At 42.0% G+C, this 21,939-nt stretch overlaps 2 protein-coding genes across 2 annotated transcripts; one reads left to right on the plus strand and one right to left on the minus strand.

The window, feature by feature from the left end:
• Positions 1-730: 730 nt before the first annotated feature.
• On the minus strand, positions 731-13,393 carry ezh1 (enhancer of zeste 1 polycomb repressive complex 2 subunit). Its single transcript, XM_070922455.1, has 20 exons — positions 13,005-13,393; positions 11,779-11,962; positions 11,475-11,600; positions 10,860-10,982; positions 10,204-10,323; positions 9,771-9,996; positions 9,038-9,140; positions 8,597-8,760; positions 8,317-8,408; positions 8,052-8,214; positions 6,625-6,809; positions 4,890-4,981; positions 4,526-4,554; positions 4,292-4,417; positions 2,987-3,165; positions 2,779-2,874; positions 2,587-2,668; positions 2,417-2,497; positions 2,237-2,321; positions 731-2,099 (listed from the first exon to the last, which is right to left on the minus strand). Exons 2-20 carry the CDS (start codon positions 11,956-11,958, stop codon positions 2,039-2,041), a joined length of 2,313 nt encoding a protein of 770 aa, XP_070778556.1. The 5' UTR covers positions 11,959-11,962; positions 13,005-13,393; the 3' UTR covers positions 731-2,038.
• A 3,686-nt stretch (positions 13,394-17,079) lies between these two features.
• ramp2 (receptor (G protein-coupled) activity modifying protein 2) lies at positions 17,080-21,939 on the plus strand. The gene is made up of 6 exons (XM_070923288.1): positions 17,080-17,163; positions 17,790-17,855; positions 17,942-17,971; positions 19,804-19,836; positions 20,033-20,210; positions 20,324-21,939. The coding sequence occupies exons 1-6, from the start codon at positions 17,103-17,105 to the stop codon at positions 20,571-20,573; spliced, it is 618 nt and encodes a 205-aa protein (XP_070779389.1). The 5' UTR covers positions 17,080-17,102; the 3' UTR covers positions 20,574-21,939.

A 21,939-nucleotide genomic window follows, 5' to 3' on the forward strand; every position in this document is an offset into this window, starting at 1 on the left:
CTGATCCTGCAGTGCCCATCCTGCATCCTAGTAATGGAGGCAAGAAGAATAAAAGGGATTAATTCATAATGGCCAGTAGAGGGAGTGGGTCAGCAGGAGGTTGTTAGCTCAGACAGGGTATCTGCTGCTTCCTGGAGTTAAACCTGAGGTTAACATCAGAATTGAAAATAAAAAATAAGACAACATATTTGAAAAGGGATAAAGGTAAATTGGGGGTGAGTAAAAGGTAATGATTTGCATGTAATTCTGTTCTAAGTTGAACAATAATTGTAGAAATTTGAATACTTATAAAGGCCTGAAGACTTGATCATACTTAATGTGAATCTGCAGGTACCCTGTCAACAGTGATATCATGTATGAAAACAGATGATAAAGCACCAGAGTGAGGAGTAGGCAGGTTAGACCAGGTTAGACTTCTCTTCACCTTCAATCTGAATCCTTCTGCAACAGGTACCAGAAATGATCATTGCAGTTGTGTTTGTGATCACACTGAAATGTAGGGATTTTTCTGTTCTTCAGTAAAACTGATTTTGTTTTGTAATACTTTCACTGTAAATGACCATTACTGTGTAAATCAAGGCAAACTGTCACCTCAATAAAAGAAGCTTGAAGGAATTTGTCAGTGTGTTATTTTAGATGAGATGCTTTTTGCACTATGACAGTTTTGACACACTCAAAGACTAGAACAGCATGTTTTAATGTATAAAGTTAAACTTTTATTTTTATAGGCATACACTGTACATAGCAGTAAACTCCATTTTGTTCATCTTCTATTGAGAAAGATCTCATTTCAAAGTGGGCTTTAATGTTTTATAAATGAAAAACAGAGTGAGTAACAAATCTGGACATATAAAAAAATAAAGAAACGATGATAAATGATATTTTACATTCACATGTGGGGGACTTTAATATTTGGTCAAACACTGATAATTTTGCTTTTCCGATGGGCATAACCTCGCAAAGGTTACCTTTAACACACCTCTGTTAATCATGCAACACATCCACACCGTTTCAGCCTTTTTCAGTGTGGAATCATTTGGCACTTATATGATTATATGAAGGAAGACATTTACTGTGCGACTACTTAATTTATTAATGATTTCCCTCACAAAGTGTGAAGGCCTCAATATCATGTAAACATGATGACACGTTTGATGTGCATGTACGTTGCTCAGAGTACCAATAGAATGGGCTAATGTGTAAAATGAAAAGAGGGATGAGATCTCTTCACCATCATCTACAGGTTACATTCAGTCAGTCGGTTTCTTGTCTGGTTGCCTATTTTTGCAGAACAATGATATAAATGCACAATAACTTATTTTACCATAAAGATGTGGTGGTGATGCTAGCCGCTGAAAAGGTTCATAGAAGAACATACTAAGCTGTCAAACCTTCTTCTGAAGAACATACAGTGGGTAACATCACACTACAATACTAAGTGACTGCACAGAGCAGCATCTGACTGAAGCTAATGCTGTGGCTAACATGTTTAATGGTTTGTTTCTCCAAGAGACAGCACATGCATTTCACTGATCATCATTAGGTACGATGTAAAAGCTTGCATTACGTATTGAGAGGTCAAACAAAAGCCGGTCTATAAGTACAGTAACAAAACTGCTGAGAGTAACACATTGTATGATGGGTAACCATGGCCTCTTCGCCTTGACAAGATGGAACAAAAAAGCAACCATGTGATCCTCTTGGTGCAGTAAGCGATACGGATTAATAGTATTTCCTCTTTAAATAGTTTAGTTTCATAAGCTTGGGGTATACAGTCTTGCAGGTAGGTGGGTGGGTTTGGGCAGATGAGAGGGAGAGCTGATGACTGTCACTGGAGGAGGTGGTACGGTGTCTGCAGAGCAGCACCTGCAAACAGTAGGGAGGGACTTTCTATTTTTGGAAGTGCAGCAGAGGCGGCAGAGACAGCGATCGTTCATAGAAACACGTCAGCTAGATGTGACGCTGCAGGGAGGGACAGAAGCATTAATGGGTGGCTGAAGAGTTAGGGACAGGTTATGGAGGTAGGCAGCAGGTGCAGCTAAGTATTGTCTACCTCCCTCTCTATCCCCACATATTTGAGGGCATCGGCTTGGCTGTATCTGCAGGAGGAAGACGACATAAAGAGTTAGTATACAGTATCTGCAGAAACCAGAAATGCAGTCACAATGTACAGCAACCTTGTTTTTTATTTTACTTTGAAGCTGATGGAGAGTCACAAAAAGGCCCGTGACTCTACCTGTAGTCAAAGAAGAGCTCCTCTCCTTTCAAAATAGCTCGTTTGGCAAAGATTCCAATACGGTGGTCTCCATTCACCATTACCACTGCAATGGCAGCAAACACAACATCAGACTGCTTTCATCCCACAAAAATCCTATCCATTCACATTGGACCTAATGGTAAACTGACTCAGTCTTACCTTTCGCATAGCAGTTGGGATTAACTGAATGATTTGCAAAACGGATTTTGTTCCCCTTTCGTGTGGCATCCACAACAAAGTCTACTGAGAGACATAGAGTTCATTAAGGTGACTTAATAGACTGTAAAGGTGGCATGGTTATGAGCAGAGGAGGAGTGAGGAATACTTGCCATTGTTCAAGTTGAAAAGGAAGCTTGACATGTATTTGTCATAGATTCTTCCACGCCGGTCTGCCTCGTCCTGAGAGATCAGCTGCTCATGCACACACGCAGGAATAATAAACACTTTAAGTACAAAACTTCAATCAAGCTGAGAGCTTATAAATAAAATGTCCTCAATCTGACTAAACTGCAAGGACTTGCCTCTCCGCAGTATTCAGAGATGAACTCATTCTTCTGAACTGGCTCTTTGATGAAGGTGCCCCATCCGGCGACATCTGATGGAGCCAAAAGCAGGTGCTGAGAGAAGACAGATGCAGGTTAGAACACCACAAGCCATATGAGTGATTTAAACACCACTAACTTGTCTTCAAATTAACAGAATATCAGATTTGAAAGTGTCCTTGTGTACCTTTTTAAGGCCTCTCTGGATGCTGCAGTTCTTGCAGGAGACCCCTTTGCTGTCCCAATGGTCTGCAGTGCCACAGGTCATGCACAGATCTGGGTCACACTCCCTCACGGCCAGGTAGCAGGGACACTGTTTAGTGTTGCACTGTGTCTTACACCTGCAGCCTGGGAAGCGGTTCGGGCCTGGAAAACATTTAGACACACATCTGCTCTGACAGGGGACGTGCTGAGAGGATTCATGAGCTAACTGCATGCACCAATAGAGAAAGATAAAATTATATGATTTGGCAGAACACAATATGATTATGATAAATAATTCCGTGTCAAAATGCAGATGCAGCACAGAAGCTCAATGGCTGAGTAATACTGAGAAGCCCATCAGTCAGGGACCTCTGCTGGCAGATATGCTGAAATGCAATTTTGCAGTGTGTAACATAACACCCTCCGGGCAGATGAGCGGCAGGATCAGGCAAGAATAACCGAAATGTCTTTCCAGCAGACTCTGCTTGGGGAAAACTGTCCACAGTAAGAGCTCCAGGCAGCATTTGTCTCCTCTGTCGTGCCGTTTTAACCTCCCATTCCCAGCCTGTGTGGGTTTTATGTGTCTGTATCATCAAGCATTGTTTAACTGGAGCTGTCTGACTCATAGTGATGCTGGAGATGATGTTGTATATCAGGCACAGAGCCTGTCACATCCCTTTGATTTCTCTCCAAGTCTTTAGAGCACACACATGTGCAACCAAGGGCTGCTTCCTGTTTGGCCCTGGCTCTCCTCTGCTACGGGAAAAGGCGAGGTAACAGTCGGGTAAGGGGGGGGGGGGGGGGGGTGACTGAACCACAACAGATGAGCAAATGAGGCAAACCATAGCAAAATGTTTACTTCGTCCTATCCTCTTTCTTTGTTGTAAACTCTCCAGAGGGCAAAATACAAAAATGCATTCTTCCACCAAGTGGCCATTTTGGAAAACACTGTTCTGGGTCATTGCTGCTGCAGCAAATGCCTCATTGTGAACGCAGCTCTGTATTAAACAGACACCCACCTATCCCCGCCAGAGGACAGTTTCTCCTCTGACCGCTGCCAGAGTACTGCAGAATCGTTTTACATTCTGCTGCCCTGCTCTATTGTGGCCTGGCAAAAGGGCTTTAAAGCTACTGAGAGCTTTCAGTGGAAAATGTGGTTATGACAATTTTCTTTTAGCATCACAAGGCGGAGCAAGCTTATTATGTGTTTTTGTTTGTGTAAGAAAGAAAGAAGCATACAGTACATGAGAGTATGGTCTCCCAGGTGAAAAAGAAAGGTGACACTCACACTCGTGCTGGCACTGGCAGAACTTCTCACAGAAATTCTGGGTCATCACACACGGGCAGGAGCTGTCGCATGGATGGTCGGGGTGATCACATGGCTGGTAGTTAAACACCTGATTGGAGGAGTTATCTAGAGCAACAGAGGACAAAGCCCTCAGACTGGCACAGTAAGCTGTGTTGTATTTCAGAGGGCACAGTAATGGTCATGCTGTGTGATGTTTTATTTTGAGATACATACCTTTCTTTAGCTGAATCTTTGCCCATAACCTATCACATTAAACAAACAAACAACAACAAAGACAGGGATTTCACAGCTTGGTCAAAAGCTCCTCTAACTTGTTCCACACCTATTCGGTTAATTCACTTTTCAGGGCTTATTAAGTGACAAAAAATTTAAATGTGACAGGAAGACCAAATGCTTGAATACAAATGCAACAGTGCAGAATACATTTATTTCTGCATGACTTGATTTATTTATTTTAACCTGAATCTATTTGGGGAAGTTTCACTGACTCCCTTTAGCAAGAGATCATGTAGTGATCATGTTTCCATCATTCAGCAAAGGGTGGGCAAGAGGGGGAGAATAACTGGTGATATCATGCCTGTGTTTTCTTTTCTTCTTTTGGGGCGAGATGCCTCCATCAACCAAAGGAACACGGTGGATCAGGGCCTCCTTCACTGCAAACTCGTACACCTGTGGGAAATGAAAATTACATCAACAACAAGTCAAAGTGTAATTCCCCCCCGGGGATCAATAAAGTATTTCTGATTCTGATTCAACAACACATCCTGCTAATTTATCCCAAAAGTACTACTGTGAAGAAATTCTCTTCTCTTCATCATAATTATGTTGTGTAATGTCGTGCCGCACAAACTGAAAAGCACATCGCCGTGATTACGCCACAGAACATCCTGCCCTTCCATCCTCTGCTATCAAAACTCCACTGCAGAAGCCAAACATACACACACACACACACACACACACACTCAACCACCTCTGGCTGCCAAAACCCAGATTTGGCCTCTTCCCTCGGACACAAGACATACATAATGATGCAGCTGGTTTCAGCATTTCCACTCAGTTAAGCAGTGGGCGGGGCCCTCTGGATGCCAGCTGGGCTGTGACAGACAGTCCAATACAGACTCTGGACTGGTCTGGCTGTGGGACAAGAGGCGCTACAAGGGTTGTAAACGGGCAAGGCTGCTTCAACATGCCTTAAGTATGTCAAGATTTGTTTCTCCTGATCTTTACTGCTTGTATTGTGCTAAAAGTAAAAAGTAAGTAAAAAGACTTGAAATCTAATTTAGAAGTTGACAGACATAAGTCTGGGAATGTCTACACCTGAACGACATGCATCATGAGAGAATATGAGAGACGTCACATCTGGTAAGCATCCCTGTTTATGGTGCCACATGCCATTCTCTCTGTAGTCAGCCCAATTATCCACATCATAAAACCACGGGCACAGGATGGATGTGTTATTACACTCGCACTGACGCAACAGAAATCAGCAATGTAAGTATGTTGTCTACTTCATTTCAAAACAACTATACGCCAGTTTCAGAAAGTATTAGTCAGAGTTAATTATCTAACATTTAAAACTACATTTCATAGCTAATATAGCTAGTAAACAACAGATGAGACAGTTAACAACTCACAATTGCTGTGCTTTTACTGTTAGTGCCTCTAAAATGAAGGCCTCACTTCTCATAAACCCTCTTGGTTTTATTTCCTATTTGTCACCACTCTCTTCCCATGCCCTTGTTTTATGTGTGTTCCTTTTCTTTACTGCTCTACTGAAGTGTTGTTTACATCTATTTCAAGCCCTTTTCTCATTCCATCATCTGGCTCCCAAGGCAACATCGGTTGGGGCTAAGTTTGAAAATTAAAAAATCTGGGGTGTGGAGTTAGACAGAGGTGAGCTCACCAGGCCTCTGTAGCCTGTTCCTCATTTCTGCTTGAGGCTAGCAGCTCGTAGCTACATTAGTCACTACTAGCATAACACACTCAGACTGAACTGTTGGTGGTCCAGTTGCATTGTGGGTAATGCAGGCAAGGAAGAACGTGTGGAATAAAAAAAGATGACATCTCTGGTTCTGCTTTTAAACTGTTAGTCTGACATGTTATAGGAGTGCAATGCTAAATCGGTGGAGTACGCTTTCAAGAAAATTGAATATTTTATCCTATATACTTACAATACTTGTGTAGATCTAAGCCATAATTCTTTGTGTTTAAATGGTGAATGGATAGAGCAAAGTTACTGCAGCATCTTCTGCTTATGGTGCAAGAGGAAACATGCTGAGATGGGAAAAGTGTTAAGTGTGTGAACACTTCACCTCCTTGCAGTTCTTTGTACCGATGAGACGAGCGATGGAGCAGAAGTTGTTGAAGTATGTGCCATGTAGCACCCTGAACAGTGACTCCTCAGCCCCACTCCACTGGACCACACAGCATGCCAGCTGCCCCCCGTCATCCTCTCCTGGACGCAGTTTGGTGGGAGTCTGGCACCGTGAATTCCCCTCTGTTAGACACACACACACACACACACACACACACACACACACACACATACAGAAAAACACTTTAGTATCACTGACTAAATACTCCTTATATTTATTGAATCTACACACATACAGCTGCACACACAAACACTTCTATTACTTGGTCTCTGCAAAAGGTTTTTTTAGCAGCTTTTTATCTTCACGCACACATAACTTGTGCTAATTTAACCCTACATTGACACACATAGTGCTATTTCTGGGTGCCATTTTTGTGTATCTGCATGTACACATGTACACACACACACACACACACACACAGGGCACCATGGGCATTGATTTAGCTTTTTGGATATTCAAGACTGATGCTCGTTCACCCACAGCTCGAGGCAGAGAGCTGAATGTTGCTTGGCAACAGGATGAATGCAGCATTGCCGTGGCCACATGCTCCAGCACCGAGTATCTTTATTAATCTGCTCAACAATCTGTTTTTTCCACATTATCTCAACACATGTGAGAGAGTCTGCTGAGTCACTGGCTGAGCACGAGCGGTTTCCAAAACTAACAGAGACTTCCAGCGAAGCCCTGATGGCGATGAACAACAACCTGAGAGCTCCAGGGGAGGACTGGACTATAAAGAGCCAGGGGACATTGCTCTTATTTCCCTGCTGCTGCTCTCCACAAGAAGATGTCAACAGAAATGAAAAAAAAAAACCCAAAACAAAACACAGCAGGAGGAGGGGGAGATGGATCAAAGTGTTTATGTTGGGGCTGAAGCATGCAAAACTAATGGCTGGTTTATTTTCCTTGGCAAGAGAGAGCTAATACTGAGAGGAGATGGAAGACGGGAGACAGAGGATATGACCTGAAAGCTATCATCTGCAGCCAAATTTCACTTTTCTGAAGGGCTGCAGTCAGCCAGGGCACACAGCTTTCCAGAAAGGGAGGGATTTGGGGGAGGTTACGGTAAATGACGCATCATCGCAGTCATACAGTGACTCAGAAACACATTCAAATCACTGTCTATACTGTATGAAGCCTCAAAGCGGACAGTCATTACCAGAATTTACCTGATTTTTACATTTATTTTAGAGAAGCTGAGAAAATGTAAATAACAATAGGCAATATATAGCAATAAGTCAAAGTCAAAATAAATGAACTGAAACTTTTCCATAACTCCCTCCATCGTCCTGCCTAGAGTAGACAAAGTACCTGATGGTTTCAAAAGCAGCTCTAAACCCAGTTCCTGTGAGATCAGATCCTACCTGAGGAGGAGGTGGTTTCATGGTCACTGTCACCCTCTTTGCCTTCCTCGGCAGACCCAGATGGTCCAGGACAGCTGGAGCTGGTGGGGCGCTGCTGCCTCCGGCGCCTCCGAGACCTCTGAGATCGTAACATATTCTCATTCACAAACTCTTTAGCCCCTTTCTTCAGAAGAGCACAGGGGATGGGAAAAACAACAAAGAGTAAACAACAGTACTACAGCGTACAGAATGCATGAATGGGTAAATAATTGTGAGTTTGGCAAACCTGTAATAGGAAGCAGTCTACACCACATGGTTCAGTCTCCATGCGGATCTCCTTACTCTTCCTCTTGTAAACATTGGGTGTAGCATGGAAAGCTTTATGAATGCAAACAAACATATTTTGATTCTCTATTGTACATCAGCTGATTTGTAGTTAGCAACTGTATGCAAATAAGTAAATAAAACACCCAAGGCACAAAAAAAGCAGGGACGTCATAGTATAATCATAATGAATTTATCACAATCTCAGAAATAATAATAAGACACATAAATCTGGCCATTACGGTGGAGGAAGCAGTCGTATTTGAAGCAACGTCTGCAGAAGAGAGTGTGGAAGGAGTGTAACGACTGCTCCCGCTGCACAGACTTAGCAAAAGGTCCGTCCAGGTTGGGGGTGCAGAGGGGGGGCAGTTTCACCGGGCAGGGGGGCTCCAAGAGGTCCTTGTACCTGTGGAGGTGACGGAGCGAGTTTTAGTAGTAATATATTACCTGTGTAGGGTTCTTTTACCACAGTATTAATACACTCATTTGAAGTTGTAGATGCTTCTTTCTAAGTAAATCTCTTTCAGATGCTGATGCAACTGCTCCTTTGAGTCAGAGGGCCTGAGAGGGAGCCACCATTATTACTTTCCTCCCTGACAGCTTGCGTCTCCATGGTGAACACTAAGCAACGGCTTGTTCGGCATTGTGCACATAGATCCCCAGTTTCACTGCACTTTTCTTACTTTTCCTTCAGCTCCTCCATGGTGCCCTTGTAAGGGAACATTGAGGCGATGGCTGTAAATATCTTATCGCTTGGGACCTTCTTGTTGCTGGACAAGTCCCTCACTTTGGGAGACAGAAAGAGACAGTGAATAGAGTTATACAAACAACCCAGTTTTGTGCACACATCAGGTTTCGATACAGATTCACAAATAAAGCTTATGCAATATGTTCTTTTAAACATTTTGCAATGGTACAGAAGTTTTCCTAATGCTCAAAGCCAGTTAGTAATAACATGTTCTGAAAACAGTTCTCAGTGAAAATCATGATGTAATGCAAACAGTGTAGTTTCTGAATTTAGTGTCTTTTATTCATGGACCCCTCCTCCATGGATGTGTTTGTGTGCTAGTAGCAGAATGGCTGTGTAGCCAGATGTGCTTCCATTTCACTATCACTAAGTGTTGGTGTGTAGAGCCTAGTTTCCAATAAAGCCTGGTACAAGAGGTCATTAAGTTCTGTAATTAGAGCCAGGCCATATCAGTGTCATGGACAAACAGGTTCCCTCACACTGTACCCATGCAGGGACACAGTGGCAGCTTTAAAGTAAACAATGCCTGTGCAAAAGCTGCTGTGGCAGGGCGACCTTGTGGCAGCTGTACAGTGTAATGAGAGGAACAGAGCCGGCCTTGTTCATGCTGCAGCCCTCTTATTCTGTCACAGGACAAAGTCTGAACACACAGCTGAAGACTTGCTCACCCTCAGTAGTGCTCCTCCTCTTCCTCCTGATGAATGCCACAGCACCAGGTTTGGTCTCTTCTGAACCCTCCACTGAGCTGCTCCTCATCACTCTCTCATCCTCCTTCTTTCCCGTCACCTCTGCCGCCACCGCCGCTGCTTCCTCCTCTTCCTCCTCCTCGTGGTCAGAGTACTGGCTCAAGGCCTCCACCAGCTCTTTAAAGATCTCGTCGCTGATAAACCCCCCCTCTGGGAGACAATTAACATGTGAGAAGGTAACAAGTGCCAATCCCTTAAATATTTATGTTTTCCACAGGCATCCAAAAATACTAAAGAATGACATCAGTTTCGTGATCAACTTCCCAAGTGAATGTTGCAGTGAAAACATACAGTATGAATGGGGTTAGATTATAGGATCTGCGCAAATATCTTAACAGCACAGAGCAATAAACACACCTCTGTCACCATGGACACCATCGTAGTTATCGATGAGTTCCTCCAGGAAGGCCTCGTCCTGTTCCAGCACCTCGTCGCCCATGTATGGAATGTTGTGAAGAAACGTCTCATCCTCCACCTAAGAAACAAAAACTCCGTCACGGCAGGAATGCGACCAGCTGATGTCGCGTGTCACACCATCACCTGTGATGCTCTTGAGGACCTACAGCTGAGAATGTCAAAGTAACAAACAAGTACACTGACCCAACCCTAACAAATTCACAAAATATTCACACAGTCCTGCCTTTGGACATTTCACAGTCCGAGGAAGAGGATGAAAGGAGATATGTGTTTATGTTCTGTGAGCATGTCACCTTTTGCAGGCAAAAACTATGTATTTTCAAAATAAAACCTTTTGGAATTAAGGTAAAAAACCTGCTTTTGGCTTAATGACGCGTTTTTTTGAGTTCATCAAACTGGTTTACATGTTCCATAAACTCACGACGTGTACAATTTAATCAACTCACAGAAGATCATGTCCATTTCCTTTGAACACATGAAAATCTTCAAAATTGGAATCAGGTGAATGAGTAAAATATTATAGAAAGTGTGCTTCTGTATCTGTAATAACACTGTAATTGCATCAACCACAACACAATGTGGTTTATTTCATACCATGAAGTTGTGCTGTAGAGGCGACCAGGAGTACATGAAGGGGATTCCTGCCACTGTTGACAGTGGTCTCATGGCAATGGCTTGGGCTTTGAATGCTGGGAAGCCAAACTCCACTGTACACATCTGTAAGAGAACCAGAGGTGTGTTGGGTTATATAATTATTATTAATATATAATTGAATACACATGTTGCTTGACCCCCAACAGGGAAAATAAACCCAGTAAACACAATAAAGTGGACCCTGACAGGATGTGGGAAGAGAAAGATGCTGCTCACTAGCTCCAACAGGGCCAGAGACCACTTTTAGGCTGCCATATGATCCATTTCTGGCACACAGCTTTGTCCTGAGATATTTTAGTAACACCTGACAGCCAGGTGAGAATCAGAGCAGAACACTGGGGCTGGTGAAAAGGACTCAACATGAAGGACATGAAGAGTTTTCGCACGACACGTTCACACAGTAATTATAGATTGGATTACTAGTTAAGCCAGAGCAGCCTGGGCAGGAATGTGGAGACAGACCTGGACAGTGCAGGCAGGATGGTATGTAAGGTTATGTGTTGCAGTGGCTGTTATTTTACTCTCTTTAGCTCACCAACACAAACAAACACACACCTTCTTGTTGGCAAGAGCTCCACTAGAAGTTGACAGAGGGATGGACTGAATTCTGAGCCTGGACCACTCTGCATTCAGGACATTTGTGTGCTGCTCAATCTTTTGCCTGTTGGACATGTACAGGGTCTAGAAACAAACAGAACCAAGAATAGTCATGTGCACTGGGCACATAAACATACTCAGTGAGTGCTGTATATAAAACACACACCTACCTACATTCTGCATACAGTATACAGGCATGAATTGAACAACTTCTTTTTTATTTATAAGCAGTTATAAGCTGGCAATAATTGAGTTGACCCACCTTGACCTCCTCTGCTTTTTTAAGGCGTTTTAATTGGCGAAGGCGCATATACTCAGACTTGACCCTCCGTCTCCACTCTAGCAGGCTGCGGGAGGGCGTAAAGGGGGAAAGCTGAGGTCTTGGGGTCGGTGGGGCAGCGATGGTGCCAGGGGTTGGAGCTGCAGCAGCTGTTTCCTCCATGACTCTAGAGATAGAGATACTATGTGGCAAACCAGTCCAATGACATTGGGGTACACGATGCATCAAGGCCACTAAACAGGCTAGATTCTGTTGTCAACTAAAGCCTTTAGATCCCCAAAAGGGTGTTTAAAGGGTGCAAGAGAACACTGCCAGAAACACTGTGCCTTACAAAGTGTCTGTGGGACTCAATAGTAAATGTATAGTAAATGTATCACTATTTTCACCACCAATTCTATCACAATAAATTCTCAATAATACCATAATACAATTAATAGGTATTAACATGCTCATAATTGATAGCTTTGGTGTGATCTGCTTAAAGTCCCTTGTTAAATTACTATACAAGAGTTTACTACTATATACAGTCAGTTCTACACACTCCCTCTGCCTCTCACACACACAAAACTTCCCCATTCAGCCTCTCTGGGAGTCTCTTTGAAAGAGTGCCCCCCTCTGTCGGCAAAACAAAACTGACGTTAAATGTAAAAAATGCCTTCCACACGGGTGCTTTAAACTGCTTAGGGTGAGACTGTCGTTGGTCCCTTTTCAACCATGGAGGGCAAGTGACGAAATAACGACGAAACAGACTCATCATGAGGAGACAAATAAGTAAAGTCTCTATTATTTTAACAGCACGGGGCATCCACATTGCTCAGGAGTGGGCGTGCCTCTTCAGAAAAGCAATATGAAGCGGAGCAGAAAAGTGCGTAGTTCAGTTTTTCTGTGTTTCACAATCACCTTAGTGAACATCAACTTCCCTGTCTGCGCTAAAACAGGATCAAAAATAAGAACAAAGCCACAACTGAGCTCGGGAAACTGCTACGGTGCATTTTTCTAGACTACGAGTCGTGCACACGTTTCGGCCACAGCTATGAAGTGTGCTACGTCCTGTAGCTGCAGCCCCGCTCACACGGAGCTACACAGTATCCATTTAAATGTGCATTACTTTAAAGACGTGCGCACCGAGCACCACAATGACAGCACGTTATTCTAGCGGACGCGTGTGCACGTCTACATCTACATCCAGTGTCGCAGTTATTAAATACCTTCAAATCCACGTCTTGCGTCCTATTTGTTGCGACAGGAGCCCGCAACGCGATCAAGTCCCTGTCTGTTTTTTTATAGTAGAGCGATCCGGAGCAATTAAAGGCTGTCTTTGCTATGGATCTGACGCAGATATCGTCTCCGCACGGCGAGGGGATCTCAGAGAAATCCCTACGTTATCCATGGGCATGGTGCTGGAGGTTGTTGTTGTTGTAGCTTACAAATAGCTGCGCACTTGGCTTGGTTGAGCCAACCCGAGCAGGAGGGTGACGTCTTTATTATGATCACAGCCTTTCCTAGCAGAGGAGGATTTATTACTATTCTGCGTCCTGGGAATAAAAAGTAGCGTGGAGCAGCCACAGCACAGCCGTTTACACGCGCACACAGGAACTGATGCAACTGTCCTGACTGCTAGATCGCCATTTAATGCGTGACGGCGTAACACTCTGTGGGATATTAATGCGTTGTTAAAAATATATAAATGAAGCCATCTCACAGGAATACTATAGTATTTGAAATAGCATTGAAATAGCAAAGCAAATAGACGGCTCACAAAACCGGAAAACGCATAATACTAATAATATGTAAAATATATTCACACAATATGACTAATTACTCCGATTGTGCAGATTGTATAGATAAAATTAGCTGTTTAAAATTTTCAAGAATTTAAAATGATCAATATTTGAAAACTATCTGATGGAAAACAGTTGAGCTGTTGTTCTGCACTCCTCCTCCAGGAAGGACCCAACGCATTTTATCCTCCGTGTTGAAGGAGAGGGCTGGATGAAGGTCCTCGGGTCTCTGATGCAGTCACCTACTCCACCTAAAATCCTGATTGAGACCATTTAAGTTGAAAAGATGACAAAAGCAACAGCAACACCCTTTTGGTTTGTGCTGAGTCTTAGGAAATGATCATCCTGATGAGTAGAAGGAACAGCATCATTTATGAAGCGTTCCTTAAACAATACATTAACATCCACTGCATATAAAACATATTCTTTTTAAATGTTTTCACAGATGGTGGTGAAAAAAAGTTCATTGACGTCACTTCCTTTAACAAGCCACATGTAAACTGGTGGTAGTTATCAGATCAATAGCACACATTTTAAGGAGTTGTCTGATTTTATAACCTGATTAACAAGTAACAATGGTAACTGCTAATGGCCACCAAGTGTATTCTGAATTAATTCATTCAATAAATACACATAATTGTTTACCTTTTATATATTGTGCTTATTAATGATTTAAAGCATGTGTTATTCCCTTTATTCCCCTTTTTTTTTTTTACATGGCTTGGCTTGTTCCTTCAGAGGCACATGCAACACCTTTTTTTCTGTAAGTAACAGCAGATGTCACAGTTTCTGAGGTGAGACTAGTTTCCTTTCCTGACTGGTAAGAATATCTGCCTCACCTTGGTTTTAACAGATTAATAGATCAGCATTTAATTTGCAGTCTGTGAAGCAGCTTCATATTTACATTTTACATTTACAGAGTGAAAAACTAAGCAGGACATACTTAAAAGTTAAGGAAGCAACATACATCCCACAAAAGCTATTTCCATATAACAAAAATGAATACCTGAGGTCTTGCTGCTTTGACAAACGTCGTTTTCACTCTTCACAATAGATATTCTCACACATTTTTACCTCAAAGTGAAAAACAACATGTTTTAAGGGTGTTTGAGACATCGCTTGACACTATTTCTGTTTCCCTGACTACAAAAGAAAAAGGGTAAATGCATGCATGCAAACTCCTCATCTTTAATGGGTCATTGGTTAGGAAAATAGACATTGACAAGGACATATCCCTTCAAATATTCAAAGAAGAAACATGGCTCTATTTATATATTTATAATTGTTTGTTTCGACGTTGTGGACATATGAGGGCAAAAAGTCAAATATCAGTTTAGGGATAAATGTTGGCTATACTGTAAAATGTAACCCTGCATCATATCTCACAGGCTGTAAATATTTGAATGTTTATTATTCTGTTAATATTTACAACGGTTTAGTTTATTTTCTAGAGTATTTCTTCAAAAGAAACCCTCAATGGATTCAAGGAAACCACAGAAATGTTTCTTCTCCAGCACACAAGATGGCACTGTTCAGCCACTTTTCATCCCATGACACAACATGTGCTTATACTATACATACACATCTAATAATCGGATAAAGAAACCTGGCTTGGCATTTGGCCTGACATCATGTTATCCCAACATCACTGCCTCAGTGTGTCTCTCTCTGATCACCACGCAGCTGTTGATCCTTTCTGCTCTCTGGTTCTGCTGTTTATGTCGTGTATTCCTGGTTACTAATTATGCATTCAGTGAGCAGAAGTATCTCAGATGATACAGCATGTTTGGCGTGTCTACAGTGGTATTTAAAGTAGCCCGAGCCATGTTGATACTCAGCTGTCAAACACAAGCAAACACACACAGGAAGATACGCTTGGAGAATGAGGCCGTTATCAGCAGGAAGTTTTTAATTCTGTGCAAAGGAAAACTCTGTGTTGGTCTTGGCGCCTGTCATTGCGGGACTCATGACTTCAAATATGGTTTATGATCTGTGACAAAGGCCTAGAGATGAAAAGATTCATAAAGTCGCTGATGAAATAGTTACCTCTAAAGTCATTCAAAATATTAACTGACTGTGACTGATGCGGGAAGCATTTATTCATAGAAGAGAGACGTGCCAAGTAAACCTTCACTTATTCTGCCTTCCCTCAACACAACATTTGAAATGTGTTAGGCTCACAGGCAAATCCATTCAGCTCTTTAACTTCACTCACACTGAAAGTTTGATGCAGATGTATTTAAGCGTCTATTTGTGGGATTTTAGTACATAAGTCACATAAAAAAGAGCGGCCTCCTTTATCTGAAATGACACGTGGAAGCAATTTTGGCCCCGAGCTACCTGGCTCTCTCCCGAGTCCAGCAGCTGAGAGAGAGCACTCATCCTTCAGTGATGTGGATGAGTGCATCAGTTTCACACGGGAGATCCCTGCTGCCTCTCTTTACCACAGAAGCTCAGTGTGACGAAGGAAGGGGGTGCTTGTCATCAGCACTGATGGTGTTACACAGCACAGATACAAAAAAACACCCATACTAACCCCAACTTGATATACAGTATAGTTAAACTGCACCGTTTTACACGTCAACGTCTGTTTACAGGTGTACTAATACATATGTGAAATGAGTTGTATAAAGCTTTTTATGGCATCAGAGGGAGCTGCCTCAAGTGATGTCACTTGAGTCAGCGTTGGTTGGGGCTGAAGAGTACAAATTTAAAAATCAGGGTGTGTGGAGAGGTGAGCTTACCAGACCTTTGTGGCCCACTCCTTATCTCTATTTCAGGCTAGCGGTTCAAAGCTACATTAGCTGCCACTAGCATGACACATCCAAATCTCCAACCGAACTGTCTGCGGTCGAGTTGCATTGTGGGTAATGTAGGAGCCAGAAAGAATACGAGGAGTAAAAAAAATGATATCTCTGGTTCTGTTGCATCAATTTGGATCCCTTTTAATACTGATGATCCAACAATGACATACGTGTTTTAAAATGCCATTCTAAGTCATACAACATTTTGTTTGTACTTTCATTAACTGCTACTTTTGGGTAAAAAAACAAATATCTCATAGTAGAGTAGTAAATAGCCTTTGGATTGTGACTAACAACCAAGCGTCTCTCTTTGCTTCACGGCTCACATCCTATTAGTTCACTTGGTGTGTGAACCCATTATTGACATCTGAATGTTGCTTGTATTGAAAAAATGATTAATCAAAGGCAAAGGTAGAGAGACCAGGAGAGAGAGAGGGGGAGAGAGAAAAAGAGAGGGTGGGGCTCTCCCCAGCTTCCCTCTGTCTGTTTGAAAACAGAGGGTGGGATGAGGGAAAGAAATAGATAAAGAGAGAGAGTGATGGTGGTGCACCAGTGGACCACAGTAGTTCTGACCTTATCAGAGGCTCTCTGTCCCGTTGTGTGAATCCGCCCATCCTAGGAAATGAGGGCTTCCTGTTGTTTTATAGAGCCTTCCTGCAAAAAGGCTGAGATATTTAATCCTTACCCACCAGGGAAGACGGACAGAGCATTGTCAGGCAAAATGACAGCCACTAGTTTCTCACTTATGTTTTCTGGGTGTTTTGTGACTCTTCTCATCTGGGGTAAGTAGAGGATTTACACTGTCCACTTCTTCACTCTTATGATATAACCTCTTTACTTGTCCTCTATCTCACCTCTCAAGAGGAATGCTTAGGGGCTTTCAGTGATTGAGTGGCTTTTAGAAAGGAGCTTAGCGAGTCTCATGATTGAGTTTTATACTTGAAAGTATGGTTTAAGGGTCATAGAGCGATTCTGATCAAGCTGAGTCAACAAATTCATTTTTAAAGAAGAATTAAAAGACAAAGAAAAGTTATAGTAGTTGTTGAGAATATTATCACCAGATTATTACTGTTTATTTTGCTGATTCATGCTGTAGTTATTAAGCTCTTTTATTCTTGAGGGAAGGGAATGTCTTGTAAGTTTAAATGTTCTTTAGTTGAATATATTAAGATTTCCTCTAAGCAGTGGCAGACAAAGGGGGGATGCACTGACCTGTTCACTCCCTACAGCTTACTCCTTGTTATTTCCTTTACCGCCTCTACTTCCACAAGTTCTGAAATGTGTGTATACAGGATTTTCTATCATGATTCAGTTTAATTATTCCTGTTACTAATTGTTTAATATGTTTTTTTTACTTTACATCTTTATTCCAATATTCAATTCTCCCATTCTTCTATTTCTCTTGCAGTAGGATGCACAACAGTGGTTTGTCTGGTTGATGAAAAGTTAGAGCTGGAACCCGCCACAACAATAGGTATGTGTGTTTCAAAGAAAGAAAAAAAAATATATCTCATGCATGACTACAAATACTTTGACTAACCTGACCTCTTTTCTCTACAGTGTATCACTCAACAGAGACAATGATGGCCAGTAAGTTTACAACCCTTTTCTGTTACACATCATTAAAGGCCGTCACCTACATGTCTGTGTCAGAAAATGGTCAGATTTTGATTTAATCATACTTTAATAATTTAGCAGAAATACTTGAATCCTATTTACATGTTCTATATTTTACAGTTACAAATAGTGATTATATATTTGTGTCCGCTTGGGGATTGTTTTGGATCGGTTCCTTAAACCCATTTGCCTGGCCTGGAACTGACAAACACAGAAAGCAGAACTCAGAGATCCTGGTTTCTGCCAAGATCTCCTTGTGTGTATTATCATGAGAATCCAAGACAAACTCCTGGGGAGGTCTCTACCAGTGAAGGGTCAACAGCAGTAGACACGAGGCCCATAATGGTTTGGGGTTAAAGGTTAACTTAAACCTCATTATGAGCAGCCCCCACCTGGCTCAACTTCCTGAATTTGTTCGTCATTCACCCCATGCAACGTCTGTGATCAACGCATGAACTCCAAGTTGTGAAACAACTGGAACTTTGGAACAGCGCCCCTTTCACTGTTCCTCATCCTGTGCCTTCCTTTTTTTTCTTTCCCCTGACTGTCCCCCCTCCTTCCCCTGCCAACTCCCCCCAACTCTGAGCTCCTCCTTTGCTGAAAAGACACATTTCCTGATGTCATTACTAAATCAAAATGCAGCTCGGCAAACAGATGTTATGAGAGGCCCAACATGTGGATTCAGTGACAGAAATTAACAAGTTAGTCGTGAGAAAACATGAACCATACATTTCATTTTTCATTCAACCAATGAAACCACCTCTCTTACACTTCTCTTTTAAGTGGTGAGTGGTGACAGTGAACAACAACCTTACAGATGTAGCACACTCATGACATGAAAAACAAAAGTTTCCCACACTTGTGGTGGAAATGTCAGTTTGTTGTCTTTACTAGTATGTGTGTGAAAAGATAGTTGGCCTTTTAAACAGCTGGTCAGCTCTGACTAATAACTTCTTCCAGGTTTGGTCAAATTAACCTAAATATGAAATAATGGCTGTCTGCACAGCACACCCTGCAGAGTCATGATTACATCCACCCCAAAACGCTAAGCCCTAAATGTTTACTTATGTTTCCTATTTGGCAGAGGCAGCCCAAAAGGCAAATAAATCACATGCTGTGAGCTGGCCAGGCCTTCGACTGTGAGAAACTGAGACTAAAAAGCAGAACAAGAGTTAAAGAGTAAAGGGTTTTCAGATGTGAGTCCAGCCCAGCTTGGGTGTGCTCCCTTTTATTTGGGAGAATGGAGAGGACAATCTTTGTTGCCTCCACCCCTTTAAAAGAGGAAGAAAATCCTAAAGAAACGTGTGTTGGAGAGGGGAAGAGCTGCTGCCAAGGCGCAGGGCCGTCAGACAGATCTTCGAAGAACATCTGGTAACCGCGGGTAACACTGTTTGGACATCTGGTAACCGAAGGTTACACTGCGTCTCTTCCATCCTGTCGGGTTTCCTGTTATGCCTCGCTGTACACAGTCTAAGAAGTTTAGGCTAATTATACATGGTCATCAGTTGGGGAAAACGCACCTTTATTCATTTTTTCTGACATGAAGGGAGCACTTGGTTTCATTGGGGTATTCCTCTCCTTTCTCTCCGGTGAGTGTGTGGTCTCCCTTCTACAGCTGCAAATGCCTGCCTCAGGATTAGACATGTGAAGGAGCTCATGAGCTACAATAGACAAAAATACTTTTTTCATTGAAATTTGCTAGGATGCATGTCTTTGGTGTCTTTAATGAACTGAATTACAAGGTCTACATTACCGTTTGATGTAAAGGTTTTTTTATCTAAAAATCTTATTTTTCTCTGTTTTAGATGCCACTCTTGGAGATTCCACCTTGTCATTTGGTAGGTGACATATCTTTATAACCATACATAGCCATGCAACATTATATCATTCTGTGAACAAAGAATTCAATGGATATCTTTTGAGGATGTCCAATACATCTTTATTGTCATTTTCTAATCTGTCTCAATGTCTCTCTCTTTCTTTTTGACTCTTTCCCCCTTTCTCTGTTTTTTTCTAACTCTTTAATTCATGCAGCTTGTGGGAATAATGCTCACCATTGTATGGATCTTTGCAACATCTGTTATAATTTTTATGGTGGACCAACAATGAATTGCCTTTCCATTCTGTTTGACCATATATGTCTCTCCAATTTTGAGAATGCAATGGCATCACTAAACAGCACTGACTGGTGCATTTGGGGTAATGTGAGTGGGTAAGTAGTGTGTGTTGATATTTGCACTTAATTCTTTTTTACATTCAAAATATTGTTAAATATCGGCCAGTGCCTGAATAATCTTCCACACTGTCCTTGTCTCCACACTACAGTTTGTACAGTAACCTAAGCCTTTGCACAGAGGAGATATCTGACTGTCTCCTGATCCCATGGCCCAACCCTCTGGTGGAACAGACCTTTGTGGACATTCACTCCAAGTTTTTCAAGGATTGTCCCACAGAAGAGCTAAGTGACCCACCACCAGTCATTGTCTTTGCCCTGGTGATAACTCCCATCTGCCTGATCCCCGTCATGGTTTGCCTAGTGGTGCTCAAGACCAAGAATGGGGATGGCAGCTCCTGAAAATCCTAAATCTCTGCTCTGCTCACAGTCAACAAGAATATCATGTTTTTGACCTACGCTCTCCCTCCTATCTCAACCCGAGGACTACAGCTCGTTTACACATGGACACATGGCTGCGCTTTCATCTCACTGGTGACGTTAAAGAGAACAGAATCTTTCTTTGCCTGCGCTTCAGAAATTAGAGGAATTCTGAGATATCAGCCACAGAGGACACCTATTGAGAAGATGACACTGATTTAGAGTGAATGTCATAATCAGTTGCTTCACAATTATTGTGGTTGCTCAATGACAACCTCCCCAATATTCAACAGAGACTCACTGTGACAGACTCTGTGTTATTATAAATTCCTGCACCGTACTGTGACAAACGTTTGGTTCTCAACCGCCTGACTCGAGCTCTGAACATTTATATATTGGTCACATCCAAGTTGCACACGCTATTTTAGAAAACAGAGCTTGATTTTTACTGGAGGACCCAGTATTCAGGGTTATGATAACAAAAGCTCTGGAGCTTGCAAGAGTAAAGGCAAAGTATATTTGTGTTGACACTCCTCATTATGTTGCACAGCAGTTGCATTGATAAAAAACAAGGTAATTTTTATTGCTGAACTCCTGAACTCTTCTTATGCAATTTCTTTTTGCTGCTAATAAAACTTAACTCTGCTTTGAGCCACTAATTAGACAATGTACAGTAGTATGCTGAGGACCTGTGCAACCTAAACGGTGTGAACGGTCTGAATTGGATACAGGTATGTGTCCATGTTTGGCCTATGAAAAGGGTCCTCTGTATGTGTAAAGGGAGGACAGGAAAATTAGTATAGTCTGATGCATGGATCTGGTTATGTGAGTCATAGTGTATGTAAGGTTTGGGGTCAGAGGTTACAGATGGGACACAATGAGTATGCTCAGATCTCTTTCCTGGTATTGTCTATTTTTGAACAGTAACAAATCATTCAGTCCAGACAGGGGAAATCCTCATGATCATATGATGAGCTAATTGAAGCGAAGTTTATCTAACATCTCCTCCCAGTTCAGACAAAAAGACATTTAAATTGTCTGTGCAGCATAGTGATAAACACTGAGCATTGACAGGAAGATACAAGAGTTATCTTTCGCCTGAATCATGATAATGTGGTTGAGTATTGTTCAGCCTTGAATGACGATAAAGCTATTGTAAGTGCTTTAAGATTTGGAACAAAATGTGTATTTATATACTGTGTTATATTTCTGCCATTGTCAGGACTTAATGAACTTACTGTACCGTTTGAGAGAACACATTCTGCCTGCTCTCACACCATATACTGTACTGTACTGTTTTTATATACTTTTTTATATTTTATACAATTAAATCTACATTTGGATTGTC

The sequence above is a fragment of the Enoplosus armatus genome, chromosome 17, assembly GCF_043641665.1.
Source record: "Enoplosus armatus isolate fEnoArm2 chromosome 17, fEnoArm2.hap1, whole genome shotgun sequence".
Taxonomy (NCBI): Eukaryota; Metazoa; Chordata; class Actinopteri; order Centrarchiformes; family Enoplosidae; genus Enoplosus; species Enoplosus armatus.

Coding starts and splice junctions, on each gene's coding strand:
- ezh1 (XM_070922455.1), bottom strand. CDS start 11,958: ATGGAGGAAACAGCTGCTGCAGCTCCAACCCCTGGCACCATCGCTGCC. Junction 8,409..8,596: donor ATACGACTGCTTCCTCCACC/GTAATGGCCAGA, acceptor GCATTCATAAAG/CTTTCCATGCTACACCCAAT. Junction 2,875..2,986: donor TCCAGAGAGGCCTTAAAAAG/GTACACAAGGAC, acceptor GTCTTCTCTCAG/CACCTGCTTTTGGCTCCATC.
- ramp2 (XM_070923288.1), top strand. CDS start 17,103: ATGACAGCCACTAGTTTCTCACTTATGTTTTCTGGGTGTTTTGTGACT. Junction 17,164..17,789: donor TGTGACTCTTCTCATCTGGG/GTAAGTAGAGGA, acceptor TTTCTCTTGCAG/TAGGATGCACAACAGTGGTT. Junction 20,211..20,323: donor ATTTGGGGTAATGTGAGTGG/GTAAGTAGTGTG, acceptor TCCACACTACAG/TTTGTACAGTAACCTAAGCC.